The sequence below is a fragment of the Chroicocephalus ridibundus genome, chromosome 8 (genome assembly GCF_963924245.1).
Source record: "Chroicocephalus ridibundus chromosome 8, bChrRid1.1, whole genome shotgun sequence".
Lineage (NCBI taxonomy): Eukaryota > Metazoa > Chordata > Aves > Charadriiformes > Laridae > Chroicocephalus > Chroicocephalus ridibundus.
In genome coordinates, this window is record NC_086291.1 from 29,286,135 (window position 1) to 29,310,508 (window position 24,374).

At 38.6% G+C, this 24,374-nt stretch overlaps 1 protein-coding gene across 2 annotated transcripts in view; it reads right to left on the minus strand.

The window, feature by feature from the left end:
• The window catches only part of TPR (translocated promoter region, nuclear basket protein), a 40,820-nt gene that overhangs the window by 3,088 nt on the left and 13,358 nt on the right, over nucleotides 1-24,374 (minus strand). Inside the window, exons 16-48 of one of the 2 annotated variants that reach the window (XM_063342918.1) lie at nucleotides 24,039-24,178; nucleotides 23,805-23,953; nucleotides 23,337-23,499; nucleotides 22,769-22,903; nucleotides 21,876-22,016; nucleotides 21,538-21,706; nucleotides 20,878-21,044; nucleotides 20,407-20,559; nucleotides 19,591-19,707; nucleotides 18,319-18,522; nucleotides 18,047-18,231; nucleotides 17,440-17,587; nucleotides 16,909-17,046; nucleotides 16,066-16,197; nucleotides 15,677-15,807; nucleotides 15,107-15,317; nucleotides 14,589-14,735; nucleotides 14,001-14,199; nucleotides 13,127-13,332; nucleotides 11,952-12,013; nucleotides 10,824-11,032; nucleotides 10,248-10,520; nucleotides 9,285-9,433; nucleotides 8,631-8,714; nucleotides 7,167-7,367; nucleotides 5,763-5,894; nucleotides 5,134-5,224; nucleotides 4,489-4,673; nucleotides 3,586-3,654; nucleotides 2,361-2,452; nucleotides 1,633-1,739; nucleotides 764-859; nucleotides 405-561 (exon numbers count right to left, since the gene is read on the minus strand). In XM_063342918.1, the coding sequence (XP_063198988.1) occupies nucleotides 405-561; nucleotides 764-859; nucleotides 1,633-1,739; nucleotides 2,361-2,452; nucleotides 3,586-3,654; nucleotides 4,489-4,673; nucleotides 5,134-5,224; nucleotides 5,763-5,894; nucleotides 7,167-7,367; nucleotides 8,631-8,714; nucleotides 9,285-9,433; nucleotides 10,248-10,520; nucleotides 10,824-11,032; nucleotides 11,952-12,013; nucleotides 13,127-13,332; nucleotides 14,001-14,199; nucleotides 14,589-14,735; nucleotides 15,107-15,317; nucleotides 15,677-15,807; nucleotides 16,066-16,197; nucleotides 16,909-17,046; nucleotides 17,440-17,587; nucleotides 18,047-18,231; nucleotides 18,319-18,522; nucleotides 19,591-19,707; nucleotides 20,407-20,559; nucleotides 20,878-21,044; nucleotides 21,538-21,706; nucleotides 21,876-22,016; nucleotides 22,769-22,903; nucleotides 23,337-23,499; nucleotides 23,805-23,953; nucleotides 24,039-24,178 (4,942 nt within the window). Of the gene's footprint in view, nucleotides 1-404; nucleotides 562-763; nucleotides 860-1,632; nucleotides 1,740-2,360; nucleotides 2,456-3,585; nucleotides 3,655-4,488; nucleotides 4,674-5,133; nucleotides 5,225-5,762; nucleotides 5,895-7,166; nucleotides 7,368-8,630; nucleotides 8,715-9,284; nucleotides 9,434-10,247; nucleotides 10,521-10,823; nucleotides 11,033-11,951; nucleotides 12,014-13,126; nucleotides 13,333-14,000; nucleotides 14,200-14,588; nucleotides 14,736-15,106; nucleotides 15,318-15,676; nucleotides 15,808-16,065; nucleotides 16,198-16,908; nucleotides 17,047-17,439; nucleotides 17,588-18,046; nucleotides 18,232-18,318; nucleotides 18,523-19,590; nucleotides 19,708-20,406; nucleotides 20,560-20,877; nucleotides 21,045-21,537; nucleotides 21,707-21,875; nucleotides 22,017-22,768; nucleotides 22,904-23,336; nucleotides 23,500-23,804; nucleotides 23,954-24,038; nucleotides 24,179-24,374 lie in introns of both variants that reach the window. The other variant, XM_063342917.1, reaches the window with a different exon arrangement.

Sequence of the window (24,374 nt, forward strand, 5' to 3'; positions counted from 1 at the left end):
ATGACTTCATTGTGTATGCTTGTTTTGTAACAAGGAGTGATTTTCTCTATGAACAAAATGCTTTAGCCTTTATTCCACAGACCGCACCGGGGCCTTTACCATCAGTGTTTGACTAGTCCAGAGCCCTTTGCGTTCTGAAAAAATACAGAAATATTTTTTTTTGTTGTGTGACTTTAATATTAGCTATAGTAAATCAGAAGGGAGAAAATCAGAAGAAAATCTTTGGTTTTAGACAAAAAGGTCAGATTTAGCTACTTCACAAATCTACCAAAATCCTGTTTGAGCTGTCCCTCCTACCAGCACAGGCTAAACTGAAAATTAATCACAGGCACACTCGGATGAAAATAAATCATTAAAAATAACATGACATCAAGTCTTAGTGAACCAAACAAGTCACAGTTTACCCTTCAGATTCTGCCTCTGCAAAAACTTCATCCCCATCATCACCGGCTCCAGGCTCCGTAGTGGTGGAGAGATTGCCAGTGGATGTCGTTACCATGGGGACAGACTGGGAAGCATGCTCCGAGGCGTCAGCTGATGCACTTTCCGTAAAAACTGTCACTGTACAAGAAAGGTAGTTTAATAAACATAGAGTTAATTTGAATTTCCTACAGAAAATTTACGGAAATCTTCGGCACGTTGGGGAAAGGGTTACTGGAATACTGATGCAGCAATAAGCACTATAACAACAATAATCGAATTCTTTTCCAGAAAGTGAAGGTTTCCAGCTTTTACTTCAGCTTGCAAATTTCTTGCCACTTACCTGGTGCTGCTACTTGTAATGGTGTTGTTGGAACGCTGCGACCACCTGATTCTTCCTCATGAGCAAGGAATAGTGGGGTTTCATACATTCCTAAACCTGCAACACAAAGTTTTAGTCACAATTAAAATAGCCAGCTAAAAAACAGATTAACTGCTGTCTTCTCTCTGTACACTTGATGAAATCCAGTGATTTGTACAATATGGAGATTTTTGTGTTTTAAGTTGTTTTGACTTACTGCCAGAGCTAATTACAATTTATCGGAAGGTAAAAACCTTGATGAAAATATTACTACTTGTTTTACTTTCATCCTTTTCTTATGCCATTATGTTGCTGTGAGCTTTCTTCAAACAGCATACTGTTCCATGCTGGCAGGGATGCAGGGGAAAGGGACAACAGCAAAGACGACACCAGACAAATTGCCCAGCCATCTCTTAGCAGGTAAGGAGATATCCCAAAGGTTTCTTTGCGTTTGCTGCTTCCCCCTATTATTTTACTACAGGAAAGCTACAATCAACAGTGAAAATAAAGCTAAAAGCCATTCCTTCAATATTTCATTTCTCCTTAAATGAAGTTTCTTGTGCCCAGCAGGCAATTTGTCCCACATTAAATTTCAGCTTCTCTGGTTCACAAGTCTGTTGTTCCCACCCACAGAAGCATTCTACTTTTTAAACTGTATTACAAACAGAAGTGCAGCAGCTTGAAGGAAACACCTTTTTCCTTTCCATTAGTCTGTCTCTGCTGGCAATTATTTAAGAGTCGCAGGTTTCCACACTTCAACAAGTACACGAAGTAGAACTGCATTTTATTGGCTGCATTATTTGTTTTTCACTCCCACCACCATGGAAAAGAAAGAACAGAAATGGTTTTACCTCCTTGGGATGCAAGCTGACCAAGGTCAGAGTGACTTGAGCTAGTTTGTGGCATGTCTTCAGGGGGTCCAAATCTGAATCTAGGAACTCCAGCTACCTGGGGGGAACTATCAAAATAAAGATTTAAGGAATTCTGCAATTTTTCCAATGCTCAGGAAAGAAAAAAAGACGACGGACCAAAACAAGAGAAGACATTATGCACGAGACAAAATGAACTGACCGTAAGTTAAAATACTGCTAATTAAATAGCAAATACTTTCACAAACTTCTTTGGACTGCATCTGAAATCAGTAAAACAGTGAAGAGAATAGTCTTGACTTATTCATCTTATGAATTCTTACAATTTTAAGTGGATTGATGAACATGTCCAGAACCGTCACACATCCAAAAATGGAGAGAAGTTTCCCTACTTTTATTGGTAATATTTGTGGGGAAGCGGGGAGGAGGGATGGGGAAGGAATTGAAACAGAAGAAACCTTTTTTTTTTTCCCCTTAAGTCAAGTGTGTTACAAAACACTGGAGATCATCAGCCTCCTAATTTGCTGGCAAGTTTCATGATACACCGTTGAAACAATTACTTATTTGTAGATGCAGTCATGTATCATACTACTGAGCACCTTTGAGCACGTTACTCCAATCACAAGTTCATTTCATTTGAATTTATCTTCATTACAATGAAAAATAGAAAGAAATAGATGCCTTTTTTTTCTTTTTTTCTATCTACTTACTGTATGGCTTCTGCAAATCCATCTGTACGATGTGGAACGACAAGAGTTGGTGTGCTTGGAACTGTTCTGTCCTCATCATCAAAGAAGTGTTGCTGCTGGAAAAAAGAGACTGATATGAGAGCCCACAATGTCCTTCCAGTTTCTACCAAGCCGAGTTAAAGGCTGGTTTGCTTTTTCCACATTGTCCAGCAAAACAAAGACACATTTAGCTCTAATAAAATTCTTGTCTAATTTCAGACATCTAAATCTCAGCTCATTAGATAGATCAACCTTAAAGGCAATAAAAAAAACGCCAAACCAAACTAAAAACTATACATTTGCAGGGCCCTCATCTTTCAAAGGATTTTTAGACATCAACTCTATGAAATCATTCTACCAAAGTGCCACGCCTCCCTGTTGACTACAAAGGAATCTTAGGGTGACACATTCATAAATAAGACAGGAATCATCTGTCTTAATCTGGATTGTTGTAACGTACCCAGCATATGGGATTTTTCAAAATGTGAATCAAATAATCTGTTCCCTATAGACTTGCGTCCTTTGCTCCTGCATTGCCTCCAAAGCCAGAAACCTCAGCTCCCTCTTCCCTTGCCCTACACAAGGCATGCTCTTCATCTCCCTGTCTTCCTCTCTTATCTTTCAAACCTTTCCCTCCAAAGTACCTGTAAGGTCCCTCCCATGTGCTCAGTTACTGTGCAGGCAAAACGCAGTAGGTACCGAGGCTGGTCCCAATGAGAAATGGAATGGCAGGTACACGCAAGCCAAGCAAAATAAAAAAATCTGAGCTGATGCCTTTGATCTCAGAAAAGATATGTTTTTAGTCAGTTAGTCCGTCTCTCTCCCCTTCCTCACTGAACTTGGCATTTGTTCTGTCAAATACAGCTGAAGTTGAATTAAAGGCTCAAAATTAGCTGAAGAATTAGCTGAAATTCCTTCAGGATGAGGCTGAAAACATCTGTATTATTTTTTTCAGTAACATATCCACTTTAAAAGACTGACTCTAAAAAACAAGTAATTTAAACTGCCTTGGACAAAACCAACTCAATTTCTTCCTGCCTTCCATTAATACAGAAATTAACAGGACCAAGATATTACCTGCAAGGCTACAGAGACCATCTCATCCCTGAAGTCAGTAGCTAGACTTCTTTAAAAAACAAAATAAAGCCCAAGAGTTGTGAAGGTTCCCTCAATGCAGGTTTTTAGTAGCAGACTCTCACATACTTACCATCCCACCTATACCAGGGGTCAGCTGAAGTCCACGCCCCACCGACTGTCTTCGAGTCATCTGGATTCTCTTTAGAGTAAAGAAAAAATAGCATGAATGCTTTCCTGGAATTCTAACAACATACAATTATTCAATCAGAGCCAAGGATAGTGGCTAAATGACTAAGTGTACAATACTACTAGGTACAGCATCACGCCTTCTTAAAGAACAGACCATAGCAGCAGCTATGCCACATCTCGTATCTGCTGCCTGCTCTAACCGTGAAGGAGAATCATGCAGGTTTAAATTCTGGGGAAGTGACATCACTATCTTATTCAACTTTCTACTGAGGACAGAAAACTTGAACACAGAAATATTGCAGCTCCAAGCCTCAGAACAAGTTAACGGTAAAGGATAATTTCAGTCAGGATATTTTTGCAAAATTCAGTTTGTGCTGTTTTAATTTACAACATCTATAGGTCTACGTCAAAGCGTAATCATGGGTTGTGAATCAGTGGATTGTAATCACTGACTACGAAAGGTTTAGCTTAGAAAATGAATGGCAACATCCCTTTTCATTGGGGCAGAGACTAATAAAAACCCCTGACAATCTGTCTGAGTTACAGCCTGTCCAAGAACAGCTTTTGTAGTGGAAATATCAGCAGTCACTGACTGAAAGAATGCCGGTATTAAAAATTTCAAGATACAAATCCATCATAAGTGCCTTACTGCTTTTAATGACCCCTGTCCAGCCATAATCTGCAGGATGAGACATGTTAAGTCAGTTTGCTCAGCTACCATTTTTAGGATGCTAAATAAATGTCATCTGTTTTTACAACAGGCAGAGTACTTAGGTTTTATTTAGAAGAAATCATACAATAATTTTTTTTTAAAGTCTTCTGAAGCGCTAGAGATAGTTCACACCTGTACTGGGGGACCCAGCTCTTGAGGAGGAGCGTGAATAGTTAGTCGTGGGGGCAATGGATGTGGTGGTCTGCGTGGTGACTGTGGGGGCCGAGGGGTCTGTCTCTCCGAGGCCGACGATGGCTGCTGTTCTCTTGAACTTTCATGAGGAAAAGTGGACTCGGCAGCACTTGTACTCCCTTCTCCTAAAACATACAGAAGTATACAGGAGTAAACCCATGCCCTCCAAACTGAGTTGAAAACACGAAGGCAAGTCTTCAAATTCTGCTACCTGATTAACAGAGATATTTTTACCCTTGCAAGAGTGGGGATAGGTCAGTACTGTTATTTAAAATTACTTAAAATAAGACTTGTGCAAGCTACATCAAGACCAGCACCGAGACAAACTATTGATTACTCAAGTGCTGAATTAGACAAAGGAGATTAATCTACTGAGCCATCAACAGCAGTTTCCATATCAACCAGAGCTTGTCGGGTTTTCAAAGGAATGTAGAATATATCCAGAAAAGAACACTTGAAAAGAATCTACACTTCAAGTTTACATTTCAGGTCTTCAGTGCGTATTTTAAGTGCATATTTTAACACATGCAGAACAGCTTCTTCATGTTAGAGACATACACTTTGGAGCAACATGGAATAACATACCACTGTTTTGAGAATCTGCTGCCCTCTGGTTGCTTTCGCCTCCTCCCATGCTTTCCTCAGTTTCTGTACCAGGATCTGTACCGTCAGCACCCTAAAAAACCACATAAACGTAATATGCCTTAGCACTAAGCAACTTATAGGCTGCAAAAAGAATATAAAAGCAGTACAAAAGCATTCAGAAAGTAAACAAAGTAATATGCATATCTTAAAATATTTCTGTAAATATCTACAAAGTCAGGTAAACGTATACAACTGTGTGAAATTTCAGAAGTTCTGCCTATCTGTACATAAACAATTGTGAACGATGTAGCCATCATCGTTTAATAATAATAGACAATGAAATATACAGCTTTTGACGAAGCTGCCTTACTAGTTCTGCAACTACAGTATTTGTTGCTGGCTCTTGTACTTTGCATTTTCATTCAGCCCTCATAAACATTCAACGTTGCCTTTTCTTGTGAAAACACCGGTTATAACAGAAATTACTATCACCTACTAGCAGCCTCCATTTTCTGGGATGAATTCATCCCAAGATTTTCTCTCTCAAGTATTCAAATCTGTGCAGATGCCTTACACCACCAATTTATTTCAAGAAATTTAACAGGCTATAAGAAAGGTACAAATCTCACCTCAGCATCATCTGCTTCATACCCATCGTTACCATCAGCACTACCAGTTCCTTCATTACTGTCATCACCTTCATCTCCCATCCCTGTGTCTTCATCATCATCCTCATCTTCCTCTTCCTCATCCTCATAGTCCTATAACAAGACCATAAAAAAGCCTTGAAGGAAGCGCAGAAAGCACAGTGGAATAACTTCAAATCCCGAAGTGGTACATTTCACTTTGTGGTACACAGACCACCTCTGTCTGTGGATCTCTTCCAGAAGATGTTCAGCATTTGTTATCCACAGAGGAAACGTATGTATTTTTTGCCTGCTGTGGTAGCTTACCTTTACTGGCTGCTCAACACCCACCCAGCCACTCCCTCTTCAACAGGACAAGGGGAGAAAATAAGATGGAAAAGCTTGAGGGTCAAGACAAAGCCAGGCAGATCACTCACCAACTACCATGACATGCAAAACAGACTTAACTGGGGCAAAATTAATTTAGTTCGTTAACAATTAAAAACAGAGTTGGATGGTGAGAAAGACAAAAACTAGAACACCTTCCAGCCACCCCCACTTCTTCCCAGGCTCAACTTCACTCCCTCATTCCCAACTCCTCTTCCTCCTCCCCCATCCCAAGTAGGGCAGAGGGGAGGAGGAATGGGAGATTGCGGTCAGTCCATAGCAGTTTCTTTCCGCTGCTCCTTCCTCCTCACGCTTTTTCCCCCATATGGGTCCCCTCCACACACTGCAGTCCTTCAGGAACTGCTCCGCTGGGTCCTTCCCATTGAAGGGCTGCCATCCATCAGGATAAACCTGCTCCTGCGTTGGCTCCTCTTCATGGGCCAAGGTTCTTGGCCTATTCCCCTGTGGGCTGCAGTTTCCTCCAGGGAATATCCTCCTCTCCACAGGCTGCAGGGAAATACCCGGTCCATTGTGGTCTCTTCCATGGGCTACAAAGAATATCTGCTCTGATGCCTGGAGCACCTCTTCTTCCTTATTCTTCTTTGACTTTGGAGTTCACAGGATTGTTTCTCACATTTTTTTTTCTCCTCCTCACACTAACACCACCATGCTGCGTTTTGCCCTTTTTTATATATGATGGGCTGAGCTGTGTCCTGCAGTGGGGTGACTGCAGAGCCAGCTTGGAGCAGGCTGTTCCCAACACAGGGAAGCCCCCAGCCTCTCCTCACAGAGGCTGCCCTTCTATGTTGAATAGTCTTAGATAATCTAGAGGCACTGTGGAATTTTATGGCTTTAAAAAAAAAAAATCAAGCTGAATTATTGAGTACCTTTAAAACACTAGACGTTCCGGCTACATAAATACAGTAAAAAAAATATTTTTGATTAATTAGTCCTGTCAGGTGAGCTTTGTATCTGATCAAAGACAAAATCATAAATAAAGTAATGCCATGATATACATACTTCCTGCTCGCCTTCGTTTTCTTCATCATCATCATCTTCATCATCACTATCAATTACAATGACATCATCTCTCTTGGACTGACCATCCTGAGATGAAGAAGTGTTTTGCTGATCTGACTGAAGAGGTCCAAGATCTATTGGGATAGACTGTGAAGTTTCTTCACTATCCTCCATGGGAGTGTACTCTCCCTGTGTAACACCCTGTAAACGATAGAAGTAAATTACCAGAAGAAACAAAATGAAACGCAGCATATGCAATTCTCAAAAATGCTCTTCAGAAAGGGTCCGTTGTATTTATAAGGGTTTCCTGTTTCCACTCAGCTCTCAACCTTGCTCTACAAGGGGCCTGCTCTGCAACACAAGTATTTTGTCTTTCACTTCCAAATGTGATCTGGGATGGGTGCCATCATTAGGGATACTTTATTTGTATATGATGCATTTGAATGTATATCAATAAAAAGCTGCTGTCTAAATGTTTACCTATTTCAGACAAGCAAGGAGCTGTCACCGAGACCTGCACAATAAGCAAACAGAGATACACAGAGCATTGCTGACACCTTACTTCACATCCAGCCAGAACAATTGCCTGGTTACTCAGAGAGGTGCTCTCTGAGCACTCCACACCACCACAGTTACTGTCAGTGCACAGGGCTGGTGATGGGGCAATGAGAAAAAGAAACAGACTCTGATGCTTACAAGAGAAACGCTGGTTATTGTTGTTTGATAATAATTAATCAAGATAGGAGAGGACAAAAGAGAATGCTACAGATATTGTCACCAAGCAACTGCAGACAACTAAGTGTCTCTCCAGGATGAAGGAACAACCATCTCTGTCTTCTAAGTGTGAACTCTGAGCTGCTGGTTTAGAGTTTTTTGGTCTGGAGGAACAGTAATGCAATTCACGCGATAGCCAGACACAGAGCTAGCAAACAGTCCTCCTTCCATTCAGCACTAAATGAATGACTAAAGACTCAGCGCCTACCAATGGTTGGAGAAAATATATATCACAACACAACATGAGGTTTTGCCAAGTTAGAGAACTACCACAACTTTTGCTTGTTTCTCAGGTAAAAAGGAGATTAAATTCATGGTTTTCACTTATATTTGGCTTTCCTAATACAGCTACAATGGGAAATTTACAGAACTAGAACAAAACCAACATTTTTTTTTTCCCTGTTTATCACATCATGACTTCATTAACATAATAACATAAGCTTCATTAACATTCTGAAATGTTACTTTTAGAGGTCTGTGTAGAGTGCAATAAAAATTGAGTGTCTGTCCTTGAACACTGCAAGTCTAAACTTTAAAAGGTTATAAATGGTTTCCACTGGAAACCTGCAGTGGAAACCTGATTTGAGGTTTCACTTCTAAAAATATTGAGTGTTCAGGGAAAAAAAAAAACAAAGAAGATAGCGATTTTGAAGCTGAAAGTAAGATTTTTTTCTTTTCAAATATGCTTACTTCTCCAATTGAGTCTTGTGAGTCTTGATTGTATGTTTGAGTTTCTACCTCACCATCAGTGCTCTCTTCTGCTGTCACTTCCTCCTGAAAGAACATATATTTTTCTTGTTTAAAACACATAGTTCGCTCTAAAGTTGGGTTCTTCAAAGACATTATCTTTTCCCACAAAGATAATGGGCAACATTTTGTTCCCCTTTATTCCTTAGATCTGCTTTTATCTGCACCCCATTTCTCTGCTCTGGAGAAATACAATTCTCTCACACCAATACTTCACATGCAGCTCCTGTAAGCTTTTCCATGGAACTCATCTCTTGCTTCCCTGGCACCTCCTCAAGTACACTGTATTTTATTCCAGAATAACTGCAGATAATGACCTTCCAGACCACACTGAAAAATATTTTAACTTGTTCCTCTTCAATGCTAGGATATAGCTCTTTCTTTTCCATCCTACAGTTCACTAAGATTTACATCATTCGTTGCAACTGGTATCACCTCTGCTTTTTATGATACCCAAACATAATTGCTTCCTCCCTGACAGATTAAAAAGTCACGTTAAGAATTAACTGACTGGCTTTGAAGTAATATACTTGCTCTTTCCATTAAAATCTTCCAAAGAGACAGATTAAATAGTAGCATTTTATGTTCTTGCCAAACCTCAGGTCCAACTCTCTGTATGCTCCTCAGTTTCTTCGGAAGCGGTACATCCACTGTTTCCTCTGAGATCTGGTCTGAGTTTTCCACAGTGTTATCCTCCTCTTCCTCTCGTGGACGTTTGGACAGTGAAGAACTTGGGGTAGCTGAAACTTAAAAGAGCCTCTCACTTACTTCCAGAACACCAAAAGTACAAACGAGAAAATCAAAAGGTTTTCTGTTTTTCTCTGGAAGATTGCCTCTTTTTCTGCACTGAATGATAACAAATAGAATCAGATAGAATCACCTTGTGCCATTTCCTAGGACATGAAAACACCAGCCCCTTTTGTTACAAGTCTTATGTTCTTGGTCCTATATTCACAACCTAATTGACACCTAATGTAAGCTTCAGGGTATAACTGAAATATTTCTTCTAACGTCTTTAACAAGCACACCTAAAAGTTTAACAGCTGAGAAACAAAAAAAAAAAAAAAAAGCAGTTTACAAAAGCGTATTTTGGGGAAAATGCTCATCACCAAAATCAACACTATGCAGGGCGAACAGATGTGCAACAGCATATCACACTGAGTAGCTTTAGAGTTCTCTGTATTTTATATTCCAGCTTAAGCAGCTTACTCATGACTCCTAAAATTAACGTCGCTCCAACAGTACCATGGAAACAGAGGCAGCAAAGTTTGATGTATTAAATCCCTACGCTGCTCTGAATAGATAAACAAACATGAGTTTTTATTTTTTATTTTAAGGAACGAGTGACAACAGCATTTCAGAGATACCGTTTCTGAAGGCTCAAGAAAGCAGCCTAACCTCAGAAGTCTGCAAAACGTGCCATAAACTAAGGCAGGGTGAAAAAAAACAAATAAAACCCAGCCAATTCTTTTGCTGAAGTTAGACCTGGTTTGACAAGGGTCCAAATGGAGCTACTTAAAAGGAACTATTGAAAAAGGTAGGCTTATAAATAAAACCAACCTGTGCCAAACACTGCTGTAGATGTGGAGGGCCTCTCTATCTGAGAGCTCTGTACAACTTCTACAATGGTAGGGGATGGCTCCTGATTAGCGGGCTCAATCTGAGGATGACTTTGCTGAGTGGGCTGCACAAAAGCAGTTGCTTGCGTCTGCTGCTGAACAGTCAAGATGGGCTGAGAGAGAGATGTCTGAACATTAGGACTGGTGGAACGCACAGACCCACTAGTGCTTCCAAAGACTGGAACGTGCTCCACAGGTCCTTCTGATTGCATAGCTGAAAGGCAAACAGTAGCACATTCAACTGTCTTCATATTATCTAATAAAGTTCTCCATTTCAGAATGCTCTAATAAGCAGATTCAATGTTTTGCAGATTGAGTTAACATTGCTTATACCCGTCTTCAGTTGAGGAATCATGAACTTTGTTGCAACAGAAGTGGTCATAAACGTGCAATATTGAAAAAGATGCAGTGACAATAAAACTATTTGAGGTACTTTCAAATTAATAATTACCGGGATTTCAAGGCACAGGTAGCACTTATGATTACACTAGATCCTATACCGTACTAAAATGCCTACCTTCCTGAGTCTCCACCTGTGTTGTAGGCATGACTGTGGCTGTTGGAGTAGTGGTAGGATTAGTGACTGTAGCAGGCGTAACCATTGGACGGATACTAGCTCTTGGTGTAGACTTATTCCCAGCTATTGCAGCAGCAGTCACTTTACTTGGAGTTGACACAACAGGAGTTGGTTTAATGTTTGCTGTTGGTGGATCTGAAGTGCTAGCACTGAAAAAGAGGATATTGGTATCATCACAGTAGCGCAGAAAGCAGATTTTAAAAATACCAAATGTAAATATATTATCATATCCAGAAATACTAATTTTTAAAGGTTTAAAATTTAAAAGCCTGACAAAGGAATAATGAATTGTCTTCCAAAATTCATTAAAAAAACCCAACAAACCAAAACAGACCCACTATGCCATCAGCAGTATTTTGTCCAGCTTAGAGGTTTGACAGGTTTTTTCAAAGGTAATCAATTAGAGATGTGTAAGCAGATCTAAAGGAGCAGTCCGTAGCTTGTACTATTAGCTGTGCTGGGTCTTTATTACATTAAAACTAACTGATTCACTCACTAAAGAGCTGTATCATCTCTTTGTTGAGACAAGGATCAGACAAATTTTAAGAGGCATTTATGAAAGCCTTGCTTTCAAAAGGATGCTGTCATAAAAACCGAAAGGGAGTTTGTTACCTAAACTCAGTAATACAGTAATCTTTCCCATTTTAGAGCTTAGTCATTTGATTATTTTATCTGTTGTTAGAGTTACCATCTATTTTGTCCGTTTCTCACGTTTGAGATTCTTGCACAAAGAAGATCCCTCCACAAAACCAAAAAGGTTAAAGGTAACAATCAATCAAAACTGTACAACTTCAAGAACTCTGACAACATTTAAGAAATCTTTTATGTTTCCCAGATATCTTGTTTCTGGTAGTTAATATGACAATTTAACAGCCTAAAAGCTTTACTGATTAAATGTAGCTGAGAAAACAGGAGGAACACTTCATATCAATCAGTATCTTCAAAGTCGCTTAAGAAAAATTGTGAAAAGCCAGTGGTTTACTAAAAAGAAGAGCAACTAGATAAAAGACAAAACCAGGGAACACAAACCACAGAAACTCTGCAAAACCCCTAAACCCTTCAACTCACATTCCTCTTTCACCTGAGGCTGGGGCAGACTTGAGTGAGATTTGCCTCTGCTGTTCTGGGACCTATTAAGTAAAAAACAGAGCGAGTAATTTGGTAAAACACTTCAGCAGACAGATCTCTTTAATAATAATCGTTTCTCTAACAGACTTGATAGCATATCTAGTTAAGACTCTGTGATTATTGCAAATTCTCCAAAACAAATCATACCAGTCATGCAAAGTATGTAAACCAGTTTAGTAATTTCTCAGGTATCTTCTGAAGCTATTGAAACAATACAAGCTAGAACGCATTATACTGAACAGATGGATAAAAAGACAAAAATAGAGAGCAGAGTGCAAACAATTCATTGCCCGATTCACAGTGAATGATGTAACTGTATGCTTGTTAGCACTGGGAACCCTGACTATGGCAAGAAATAAGTTTTAAATTAAGTTTTGAATCCTTACTAAAGCCAACTTGTGTATTTCTAAAACCAGGGAACAGTGGGACAATAGCACAGTTTCACAGAATCATAGACTCACAGAATGGTTAGAGTTGGAAGGGACCCTTCCAAATCTCCCTGTCTGGGGACACCTCCCACCAGACCAGGCTGCTCAAAGCCCCATCCAGCCTGGCCTTGAACACCTCCAGGGATGGGGCACCCACAGCTTCTCTGCGCAACCTGGGCCAGGGGCTCACCACCCTCACAGCAAAGAATTTCCTCCTAATAGCTCATCTAAATCTACCCTATTACAGTTTAAAACCTTTACCCTTTATCCTACCACTACACTCCCTGATAAAGAGTCCCTTCCCCATCTTTCCTGTAGGCCCCCTTTAGGTATTGGAGGGGTCTCTAAGGTCTCCCTGGAGCCTTCTCTTCTCCAGGTTGAAGAACCCCAACTCTCTGGGCCTGTCTTCATAGGAAAGCTCAGTTTGTTGGGCTCATTCGGGTTTTTTTATTTTATTTTTTAAAGTGTAGGAATCCTATGACAAGAATTTCCATGTGCTATTTAGGATGCTTAGAAAAACCATCTTCACATAAAGTAGTCCTGAGTATAACTACCGTATACACAAAACCAAACCAAGTTGGACAATAGTGCTCACACTGAGAGCTGTCGTTCTCGTTCAGTCATGAAGTCACGAGACGTGCAAGCTGTTTGTTTCCTCTCCCACAGCTAGCTAAAAGGGTTTTGTACCTTATTTGTAGATTCTGGTGGCTCATCTCGCTGTTCATGGTGTCGCTCTTGCTGCTCTCTAAGCTCTCTTTCCAGACGGCAGATTCGACCTTCATACTGTGATTTGAGTGCACTCATCCGCACCTCCAGTTCAGTCTTCTGCTCTTCTAATGAACTGCTCTTTTGCTTCCACTCTTCATTTTCTTTTGTTAGCTGTTCTTTTGTACCTAATTGAATAGGAAAGAATCCAGCCTCACCACTGTAAAGCTGCCTACTAAGTCTGTATGCTGAACACCTCTCTGTCTTAACGGGTTACTGAAAGATTTTGAAATCTTAAAAATGTTGAGCTATTGATGGAGCTCTCAGAGGTAATTTTAACTTTCACATGCCATTTTTCTGATTAAAAATGTCTAATAAATATATATAAATAAAAATTTAAATTAAAAAGTAGTCACAAAAGAACACGACGTTTTCAGCAAGCCCTTGCACCATCATTCCTCTCAACATCAATTAAAAACAGAGGAAGTAATATGTTTTGCACCTGTACACTTAGGGAAGAAGGAAGGGGAGAATTACCCAAGCTGTTGGCAGGGTCAATCTGCTCTAATGAACAAAAGGATCACCTTTTGTGATCAACTTGGCCAAAACTAAGCAAAACTTCCCCCCCGCGCCCGCCTTGCAGTGTACAGATAATTATGTACTTCTATCATCTCCTGAAGGACTATAATTTAAGTTTTAGAACAATTCCTGTAACATCTAATCATCTAATCCAGAAAAAAATCTTTTAAGTAAAATATGAAGTAGGCCATATTTTCCCAAGCATCCTCTCTAAATGCTTTCCCAAAAAGCAAACAGAAGATGACACCTTAAGGACAGAAAAAAAATGTAATAATACCAGCTAACTGTGCAATTTTCTGCTTGGCCGCAAGCAAGGTCTTCCTGGTTTTCTCTTCCTTCTCAGTGATCTGTTGCCTGAGCTGTTCTTCCTGTGTAGTCTTCTCTTGCAGATCTTGATGCAAACGAGCAAGTTCTGACTGTAGCTGCGTTATCTGCTCCTGAAGATTTCTAACTTCAGTTTCCTTTTCTGCTACAGTCTAGAGAGAGAGAGAGAAAGAGAGATTGCAGCTATTTGTCCATAACCAGCTACTTTGGCATAATATATAGCCTAAAAAATTCCAAGGACCTAATATTATTCTGGCCACTGTATCAATGTTAAAGAGCTTCTAATCAACAGTAGAGGAGTACAGTCCTCTCTGAATGCAACAGTTGACAGAACAGCATTCTCTTTCCCACTTATTTATTCCAAGAAACAGCGTGAGACAGGTTTAAGTTCCCTCTTTCTCAACAAGGTAAAAGCACAAATGGGTCACTTCACATATTTCTGTGCATACCTGCACACACAAAAACACCCTCACATTTTTCACAGTTAGGCATTTAAGACTGCAGTAGAGTACGATACTCTGAAATAGTTCACTCTTCTTACCTTTTGTAAACTTTCAACCTGAGCCTCCAAAGCCTTTGTCTTTACTTCAGCTTGACTGAGGGTGTCCTTCAGCTCTTGTACTTCCTGGACAGAAACTTGTTCTTCTTGTTGTTCTACTAAAGGCTGAGTTGATGCCTCAGCAACCATCTGAAACACGTAAAACGGTATGAGGCTAAAGGGTACTATCTGATTAGTACGTCACTACTTTCAGAAGTTGCTTCTGCATGCAAACTGATCATTTAAAAAGTTCCAGGCAAAACCCAGGAACTCTAATGAACTCTGAAGCTCTGTTAAGAGTGCTGCAGAGTATTAAGTGACATGCAGCTCACGCTTTGTGGCAGTTTGAGCTAACGGCAGAATAAACAATGTAATTTTCTGCTTTTCTCTTCACGGGTAAATATTCACACAATATTATACAAAGGGAACATGAAGATCATTGGCTAGATTATACGCGACTCTAGATGAAAACATACTTTTTAAACAGAATTTCTTTGCAAACAAAGAAAAAGTGTATCTACCTTATCATGCTGTGCTTTCAGCTCCTCATACTGAGTCTTGTACCTGCGCCCAATTTTCTTGACCTGTGTTATAGTTTTCACTTTTTCTTGTATGTCAGCCACTTTAGCATCTAGTTCTTTCTGCAAAGTATCCTTTTCTGTTCTTATTTTAGTTACTTCATCCTTCAGGCTCTGAACAACATTCTGGCTTGTAGTCAAGGATGCATTAGTTCTAAATAACAAGAGATTGGAGGAAGATGCAAATGAGATGTTTGAAATAATTAATACATTTCAATGTTGATCATTTACGTAATAACACAGGTACTACCTGTAGTGAATTATGTTTTCTAGAATTGTGCAATACATATGGGTATTTGTAGAATACAAATTATTCTACAAAATTAATTTAGAATAAGTTCAGCTAAAAGACAACTTCCAAACCAATTCTCACTTCATTTTACCTTATCAAGCTGCAGTAGGAATACCAAAGGTTCATAGTTATGTAGAGACAGCTAAGAAATTACACTTCCAGATACAGCTTTATTTAAAATACTTTGCACAAAACTTTTTACTAATTGACTTATACCACACCTGGCTATTTCTGCTTTAAGCCTGCCTGTTTCTTCACTCATTTGTTGTATACGCTTGGTGTTTGCCTCCTTCTCTGAAAGCAGCTTACGATACTCTTCCAGATCGGTGTCCTTCTGTTGACTCAATAAATGCTGAAAGGTTGAGAAAATAATTTGCATTTTCGTAAGATGATTATACAGTTATATCCAGAAAAATCTCTTTGAATTAGAGCTACTACTGTTGCATTTTGATTTAGAATGCCTATGAATTAGAATAGCCTATTTTGAAGCTGCATAAGCAATGCTTTATAATTCAAATATACATTTCTTAGTTTGTTGTTGTTAAGAACATTTAGAACTTTTTTTTCAGTTCTTCCCCCCCCAACATATTTGAAAACATGCATTCCCCACCTGAGTCCGGGCTTTCCAGCGTTTAACATCTTCTTCCAAAAGCTTTTTCTCCGCCTGCAACATTCCACTTTTCTCACTCAGTTCAGCATTAGACTCTTGTAGAGGCAGAATGTCTGCCTCAAGCTTGCGTACCTGAAAAAACACAACTGGGGATTAATCTCTGGATCTCACAAGACTGAAGGAAACGGAATATGGTACGGCTTGAACAATGATGGTAAGACGGACAGAGAGAGCAAAACCAACACCCTAAAAAAGTCATGATAGAGCTTCTTTTCAACTCTCTGCCTCCCAGGGGCCAGCTGGGGGCAGGGAAAGGGATGGGGACCAAGAGCAGGGGATGATCCTACAGAGAGGAAAAAAAAAAAAAATCCAGGCATGACTTCACAATCTTAGATTGGTACTTTTTGTACTTTGGAACAGGAAACATATTATTAATTACATGTTAGAAGCCAAGCAACACTGCACTGGATGCCATTAAAATAACTGGCATGTAGAAATGGAGAGAGGCATGTATCTCCCTCTTAAGCTCTTAATAAAGCCGTGGTCTGTTTTATATGTATTCCTGTGCCATTTTTCATTTATCTGCTGATAAAGTCTTTGCTGCTGGATAAATGCTGATTGCCAGTTTCATAAAAATGAAACTGAATTTTAAACTTTCCAACGTTGTAGGTGGACCAACATCTTCTAAAATTCTAAGTGGAAAGTTTCCTTATCCATCTGTGTATGATGTAACCGAATAATCACAATCTAAATAACGTATTTATTGTAATGAGCAATGGTATATCCAGACACTAACTCATCAGCTTGAATATCTGAAAGATTTACATGAACCTCAGTACTAACCTTGGCTTGAATTTGTTGAAGCTCTTGTTCTAGCCTCTCCTTCTCTTCTCTTAGCATCTTGTTGGTTTCTATCAGTACGTTCATGGTCTCAGTTTTTTTCATTAATTCTTCATGCTGTGCAATGGTTTTTGCTGTTACCTTTGGAAAAGATTTAAGTCAGTCATTTGCTCTGCTTGCACATGCATATATATGTACCTGAATCTGGCATAACATTATCTTAGCAAGATATCATGGCATTCGTTATCTCACATGTACATTCAAAACAAGTAATTAACACTTAAAAAATGAGGGGCAGGGGGGCTGGAGAAGAGAGAAGTTAGCTTTATTTCCCCTATTTATTTTATTTTTGGAATTGCCACACTGCTTAACAGGACTCAAAACAAGATCCTCCATTTGGCTATGTAGCAACCTCAGTTTAAAAGCTCCTGATTGTTCCAAAACTTCATTTTTGGGCACAGGCAGCAAAGAGTAGAACACAGAAAACAGCCCTCTCTCCCCACTGAAATCATAAGCAGCAATATCCCACCATACCTGCACCTTCTCTCTCTCAGCATTGAGACTGTCCTGCAGCTCCTGGAGTTCCCTTTCCAGGTGCTCCACTCTCTGACGGTAACGCAAACTCTCCACCTGGGCCACCTCAAATTTAGTTTCTGCAATCTCCTTTTCCCGACGTATAAATCTGCAGTAAGAAAATGAACAACACGTCACGTCACGTCAATGAAAATGCAAAATAAAGCACTTTAAGTTGAAGCATCTTATATCTGATGGCCTACTGGGTATAGAAATTGGTTCAGAAAGATAAAAAAGAAAGTCCTAGATAAAAGTCCTTGAAAATCTACATAAACCCCCTAAGAACCACAATGGGAAAAAAATCACCTCTAAAACTTTCTTGCTAATCACATTTGCTAAAATCTGATTCAGCTTCCTGTCACAACTGACTCTCAGTTTTTTCCTAGGAGTAGAAAGAAATCCCCTCAATTAGTTACTGATGCAGAACAACCACCTCCTACCTAGCAAAAGAGCACTTAAGTATCTCAAATTCTATACATTATCCTTCAAATATAAAGTAATACATAACTATTTAATTTGGCAACTGAATTTATAACCACCAAGAGAAGGAGCCCTGAGCTAAATTTACCTAAGAATTTCTAAGATTTGTTCCTGGGATTTGCCTTCTTCATTCAGAGAAACATTCACTGCACTTGGCATGGCTTCTTTCATAGAGGTCACCATCTTATCACTCAGGCTTTCCAGCTGTTCATGTAACAATCGATTTTGTTTTTCCAGGTCTTCACAGCGGGATGCAAGTTTTGAAGCTTCATCCTACAACAAAATTGTTCAATGACTGAATTCCATAAAGGCTGTTAACTGAAAAAAAACCCAACACCGAAACCATAAAAATAATCATACCTTGATCATTCTCTCTCTCTCTTCCCAGGATGCTTTGCACTCTAACAATTCAGACTCAGCTTTCTGAGCAGCTTCCTCCAGCTGCTGCCGTACCGCTGTATTCTTGGCAACTTGCTCTTTAATAGCCTGTAATGCTTCAACGTCAGCAGCATGGAGCATTAATTCCCTTTCGTATTTATTTTGAGCTTCAGAAGCCATCTTTGCCTGCAGAAAAGAACATAAAAAATACATTCTATTACCTTTAATGTTATATGTTTGACAGGTACAAAGAGATTCTCAAGTTCTAGACAAAATCAGTAACCACTAATCAAAAAGAAAACCACTGGCCAAAACCCTGGTGATTCAAATACGAAGAAAAAAAAAAAAGGAGGATATAGAGAAATTACTATTTTCAAGACAGAATCTGAAATAACTTTTTTTGAGTGGCTAGGAGGAGGACACACTCTCTATAGTTATTCTACAATCAAACCTCTTCTTGTAGATTCTGCATGGATAAGAGGCATCCATTCATCTAAAAACATCCATGTGAATGACAGAAAGATAAAGAGCAAAGATATTTACTGCATGAGGTTAAAAAGGTAAGGACAGGCTACGGTCACAGTATTAGCTAAAAAAAAAAAAGAAGGAAATGGTTCTCTATTAAATTTTGTATTTGATTAAGCAACAGCAAAAAATTTTTTCTGCATTTTTTACACTAACCAGCTTTGCTGGAATTCTCACCTGCAGAAAAGTAGATTCTCTTTAAAAAACAGTAACAAGACAATCCTATCAGGTACGGCTAAATAACGCATGGCCCCATTTTTAAAAGATGACAACTATGTTTCGGGTTAGAAAGATATTTGCCTCATTGTCTTGTTGTGAGAGCTCAGTTTTCTTTTTCACTCCCCACTCAGGACAGTGAGGTGGCAATTCATTAAAAACAGTTACTTACATTCCCCAATCAATTTTTTTTAAAGACCTTAGAAATGGTAATCCCTTTCATCTTCTGTTGTTTTTTAAACGTGACACAAACTGTGCTTGCAGCACAACTTAATATTCAAAGTCAGTTCAGTTGATATTACCACAATGTTTGATCAGGTGGAGGAGTGACGCGCTAAATTAGCAGCTGTTCACAAAACAGAGAAATTGCTCGTCTAGTGCTTCTCTTGACTCCACAAGTCTGATTAGCAGCATGACCTTTAAGAAAATGCTTTACGTTCAACTCAAAAACAATGAAAAACTAACATTGAGTTTACTACCTCTGGCTAAAATAGACAAATACTATAAACATACTTGTTCCTGGCAGTCACGTCTGGCTTGTTGTTCGTTATTGAGAGCTGTGCTGGCTCTCTGAAGAGCTTCCTGAACTTCTGATTGCACGGCTGACAGACTCTTCTTTAGTTCCGACAGCTACAGTGGTAGGGTAGGAGGGGTGGGGGGGACAACAACAACAAAAATAAAACAAAACCAAGACTAAACGGCAAAGTATTTTAGAGAGTATTGAACACAGCAAGGCTTTGAATGGACACAGTTGTAAATAACGTAGAACCAAAGGGTGATTTGCCTGTTTATTTGTTTTTCCATACTAATTTTAATCTAAAGAGAAATACTTTCAAGATTTTGACTTATTAATATACAGAGCTCTTTCCTGGTAAAAATGTATTACTGTTCTTCAGAGTCAGGCCTGCAGTAATTCTACTTACAGCAATCTTGTTTCTTTCAACCCCAGTAACAGCCCAAATATAAATCAGACAAACAAGGGCATAGACCGCTCTGGTTCTAAAATACATGCATGCTACAAATTTGGGTTTGGCTCGCGTTCCAAAAAAAAGTTTACTGAAACCCTTCTCAAAGGCTTTTACTGATGTTTTTCTGCAAACAGTGCTCAAAGTTCAGGAAGATACGGCTTTAAAACACACAATCCCCCTAATAAAGTGATAAGGTTAATGTACTACTCAAGTTTGGAAACCTCTCAAATCTAGTTAGCCTTTAGTACATCCTAAAAGATTTCGTTTTGGACACAAACTGAAGTTTAGGGAATTATGTAAAAGCGTATTCTCATGGACTTTCTACAGGGGAGCTTAAGGGAGGGGGCATTCAGCGCATTACTTGTTGTTCCATATTCTCCACAGCTTTACGCTTCTCCTCTTGCAGTTCTTGCTTTTCTTTCTCTGACTCCATCAGCTTCTTTTCCAGCTGTGCTTGATACTCTGAGGATTCCTTCAAACGAGCTTCAACTGTTGCACGAACCTCCTCTGTCACCTTCATTAAAATCCATCATAAGAGATCAACTTTTTTTTTGCATTTAAATATGGTATTCTGATGTGAAACCAGTATTTTATTAACATTTTAAAGCCAGAATAGGTATTCTCAGCATCTCATTTAGAACAACACTGAAAATGTTGAAAATTACAAATTGTCTTACTACATTATATTCTAATGCCTTCTAAACTAACTTTAGTTGATTTTTTTTTTAAATTCCTCCCATAATCCTACAGACTACAGTACAAAAAAACCCACAACCAAACCATCTTCATTTTGTTTCTGTTTTTGCTCTAATAAACAATGGTAACTCCTTACCTGTTTTTCCTTATTAAGGGATTCCTCTAGACTAAGAACCATGGCCCTGTACTGTTCCACATTACTAGAACTAGTCTTGAGTCTTTCTCTCAGGTCATTAACTTGTTCGTCAGCTTGTCTTAATCGACTTACAAGATCATCCATATCTTCACTTGTACTAGGCTGACCTATAATATTAAAACACAGTAATTAACCAATCACATTTAATTCAATTTTTTACACCATTATTCTGTTGAAAATCTGAAGTCTTTTTAGCATAATAACATGGAAAAAACAATCACCCTCACAAAGCTTCCCTAAAAAAAATTGTCAGCCTTAATCAATAGGGGCTTACGATAAACATTGTTTATCCAAACAAAAAAAAAAAGGCTATTTAAAAATAAGTAAAAGACTTAGGTTCTTTCAAATAAAAATGAAAGGGATCCTTTAATAAATTTGGCTTTATTTCTCCCCTTTGTCACAGACTGCTTGGGCATTAATTTTATTTTATCAAATCATCCTGGTTATCATTCATTTGAATATGTGACTGTAATAATGAAGAGGTTTATTATTTAGTGCACTATCATCCTAATTCTAAATTATTATGAATTATGAATTTTACCATTCTTCAGACAGCAATGCTTAACATAAAGAGAAATTCAACGTAGAAAAATCTCTTGCCTTTCCCTGGAGCCCTCTGTGATGACTGAGATGCTAGCTGAGCCTCCGTATTGTTAAGCTGCTGTTTCAACATCGCAGTTTCTTTTTGGGCATTCTTCAAAAGTTCCTTTGTGTTAATGTGACGGTTTGTCTCAGTCTCGAGTTGCCTCTTAAGATCCAGGATATGAACCTGAAAGAACAAGGTTCTTAAACTTGTAATTATTCACAAATGGCACAAAGACCAAATATGTTTATAAATTTCACATATAAAAACCAATGCACTGCAAGCTGGCAGAAGACATGCAACTGTGGCTTTATTTTCACTACACCAAGTTTAGCATATTTATAATTATATTTACCTCTTGATTTTTGGTAAGGGAATGTCTTTGTTCCACCTCACTTTCTAGTTTCTTCTTCAGCTGAGATATCTCACGTTCTAGCTTTTCTATCTGATTATTGAGCCTTTGTTTCGTTTCTGTCTCAGACCTCTCCAGTATTCCCTAATAAAAGAGCACGATGCATTATGCTTACAATATACTTTAATAATTATGGCAGCTTTAATAATTATGCACAAAGTTATCACAACACTTCCCCCATCCACAAGATTACTGCAGGGAGTAAGCAATAATAGGTAGATAGAGAAAATTATGAAGAGTAGCACTTAGGATGTATGACTTAAGTTTTGAAAGATTTTTTTTAAAATACTGATACAATAAGTATTATAGGGGAAAGTCTATTACCTATGCAGTCTAATTCCAGGGATTGAAAAAACCCAAAAGATCTACTGCAGAAATAGAATTCAGTCACATGAAAAAATGCACAAACTTAAATATTTATACTCTGAAGAGTCAATATACCTTATAACAGAACATTTAAAGTATAAAAGTAAATATACTTTAAAAGAACAGGAAAATAAACTGCCAAGGCAGGCAGGCATTGGCAAATTTTGCTATCATTTTTTTTTCCCTTTCACTTTGTTTCATGTGTTTTGTTTCCATTTTATTGTGAAAACCCTTCTCATCAACTCAAAATTCTCAGGACTTTGCCCAGGCAAATATTATTATCATAATTTAGGACAGGAATAACAAACTTGCTTAAACAAGGTGCTCAAGTACTTTACGTTCAGTGTCAATTGGTAACAAAAAATCCACTTTAAGACCCAGCCCCAGGACTGTTGAAGTTGATTTCGATGGGTATGCATTGAAAACTCTGAAAGACAGACCAGACTTGGACATAGAGTAATACCACATACCTGAATAGTTCGCAAGTTAGTAAGCAGCAAGTTCTGTCCTCTTTGTTCAACTAGTAAAGACTCACGTTGCTGAGTCAAACGCACATCTGACATCTTCAATATATCCTTCTCTTTTTTTAAGTTTTCTGCTCTCACCTTTAAGACAGCAAATAATAAGAACTTTGTTATTGATCCCAAATCTGTCGAGTAATTTTAATTTGGACAATACTATTTTTATGATCAGTTAATATTTTTTTAATAAGAGCCTTTAAGATTAGAGATTGTAAAAAATTCATTGAAATTAAACCAAGAACAGCAAGTACATAACTGTTTGACTAATCACATTCTGTTTTCTCTGTAAATTGAAACACCTTCAGAATGGTGTTCCACCTTCACTCAGTACTTGAGATATTTTGTGGAATGTTACAAATGTGCGCACCAAATATACATGCACACAGGCTTTTACAAATTTAATGGCTGATGCACTCAAAGAGCCACATATTCAAGCTGTGACAGCCTTCCAGACAATCACAGAAAAACTCTTGGGTTAACCTGGAGTATCTTGAGTATAATACACTGTATTACTAACCTCTGCCACTGCCAGTTTTTCATTAGCTCCCCTGAGGTCTTGAGTCATAGTGTTAATTATCTGCTCTTGCTTCTGAGTTGTTGCTGTGAGTTTCTGGGTTCTTTCATGCAAAGATGTTATTTCTCGACGATAGCCTTCAACGTTATCCTGCAGCATTTCATAACTTCATGTGGAACAACAAAGCAAAGTATACGTTTGCCACATTAAATTGTTAGAGTTTAATTCCAAGAGGTATATGTACACAACTGTATGTTTCATGTTCTTGTGCACAAATTTTCTTTTATGTGGCTTGCTGAACTCGAAGGTATATTCTTGATCCCACCTTCCCTATTTCCTTTGTGCTCTTTAACAGAATAGACAATATTAACGTTTAACCGGCAAATCTTCCTGAGCAAACAATATCAAGCAGTCAACATGATTTTATTGACAGAGAACACATAAGGCCATGAAATTAAACAGCTGATTTACCGTTTGGAAGCAAACTCCAGCTGTGTGGATATCTTTGCATTTTGTGACCTCAAGTCTGTGACCTGCTCCTGAAGCTTTTCATTTTGTTCGTTCAGCAACTTGTCATTCTCTGCCTTTTCTTTTTTATAGTTCTCAAAAACTTCCTGCAACTACATCAAAGAACAGACATTAAAGTGCTTAGAAAAGTAAAAAGAAATAGTGATAGCTTTCTACAGTGTTTATTGAAAAATATACCTGCTTAAGCGCAGCCTTAGCCTCTACAGTCTCCACCGACTCCGTCATTGACACCGGAGCGGGAGTGGACATGGCTTGAGGCAAACTTGGGCGCTTTGGAGTAGATGTAAGAGAAATTTCCTCTGGTAATATACCTGAAGCTAAAAAAAAAAAAAAGAAGATAAAGGTGATTTAAAAGGCAACAACTGAACGAATGCTTGCCAAAGCAGAAGATCATATAACCGCATTGAAATATGGCTAAAAGAACAATACAGTCACCACTACACGGCAGTCTTTATGCAGCAAGTTATTACACTGTAAAAGCAGAATCGTGTGTCTAAATCCAAATTAATGGGT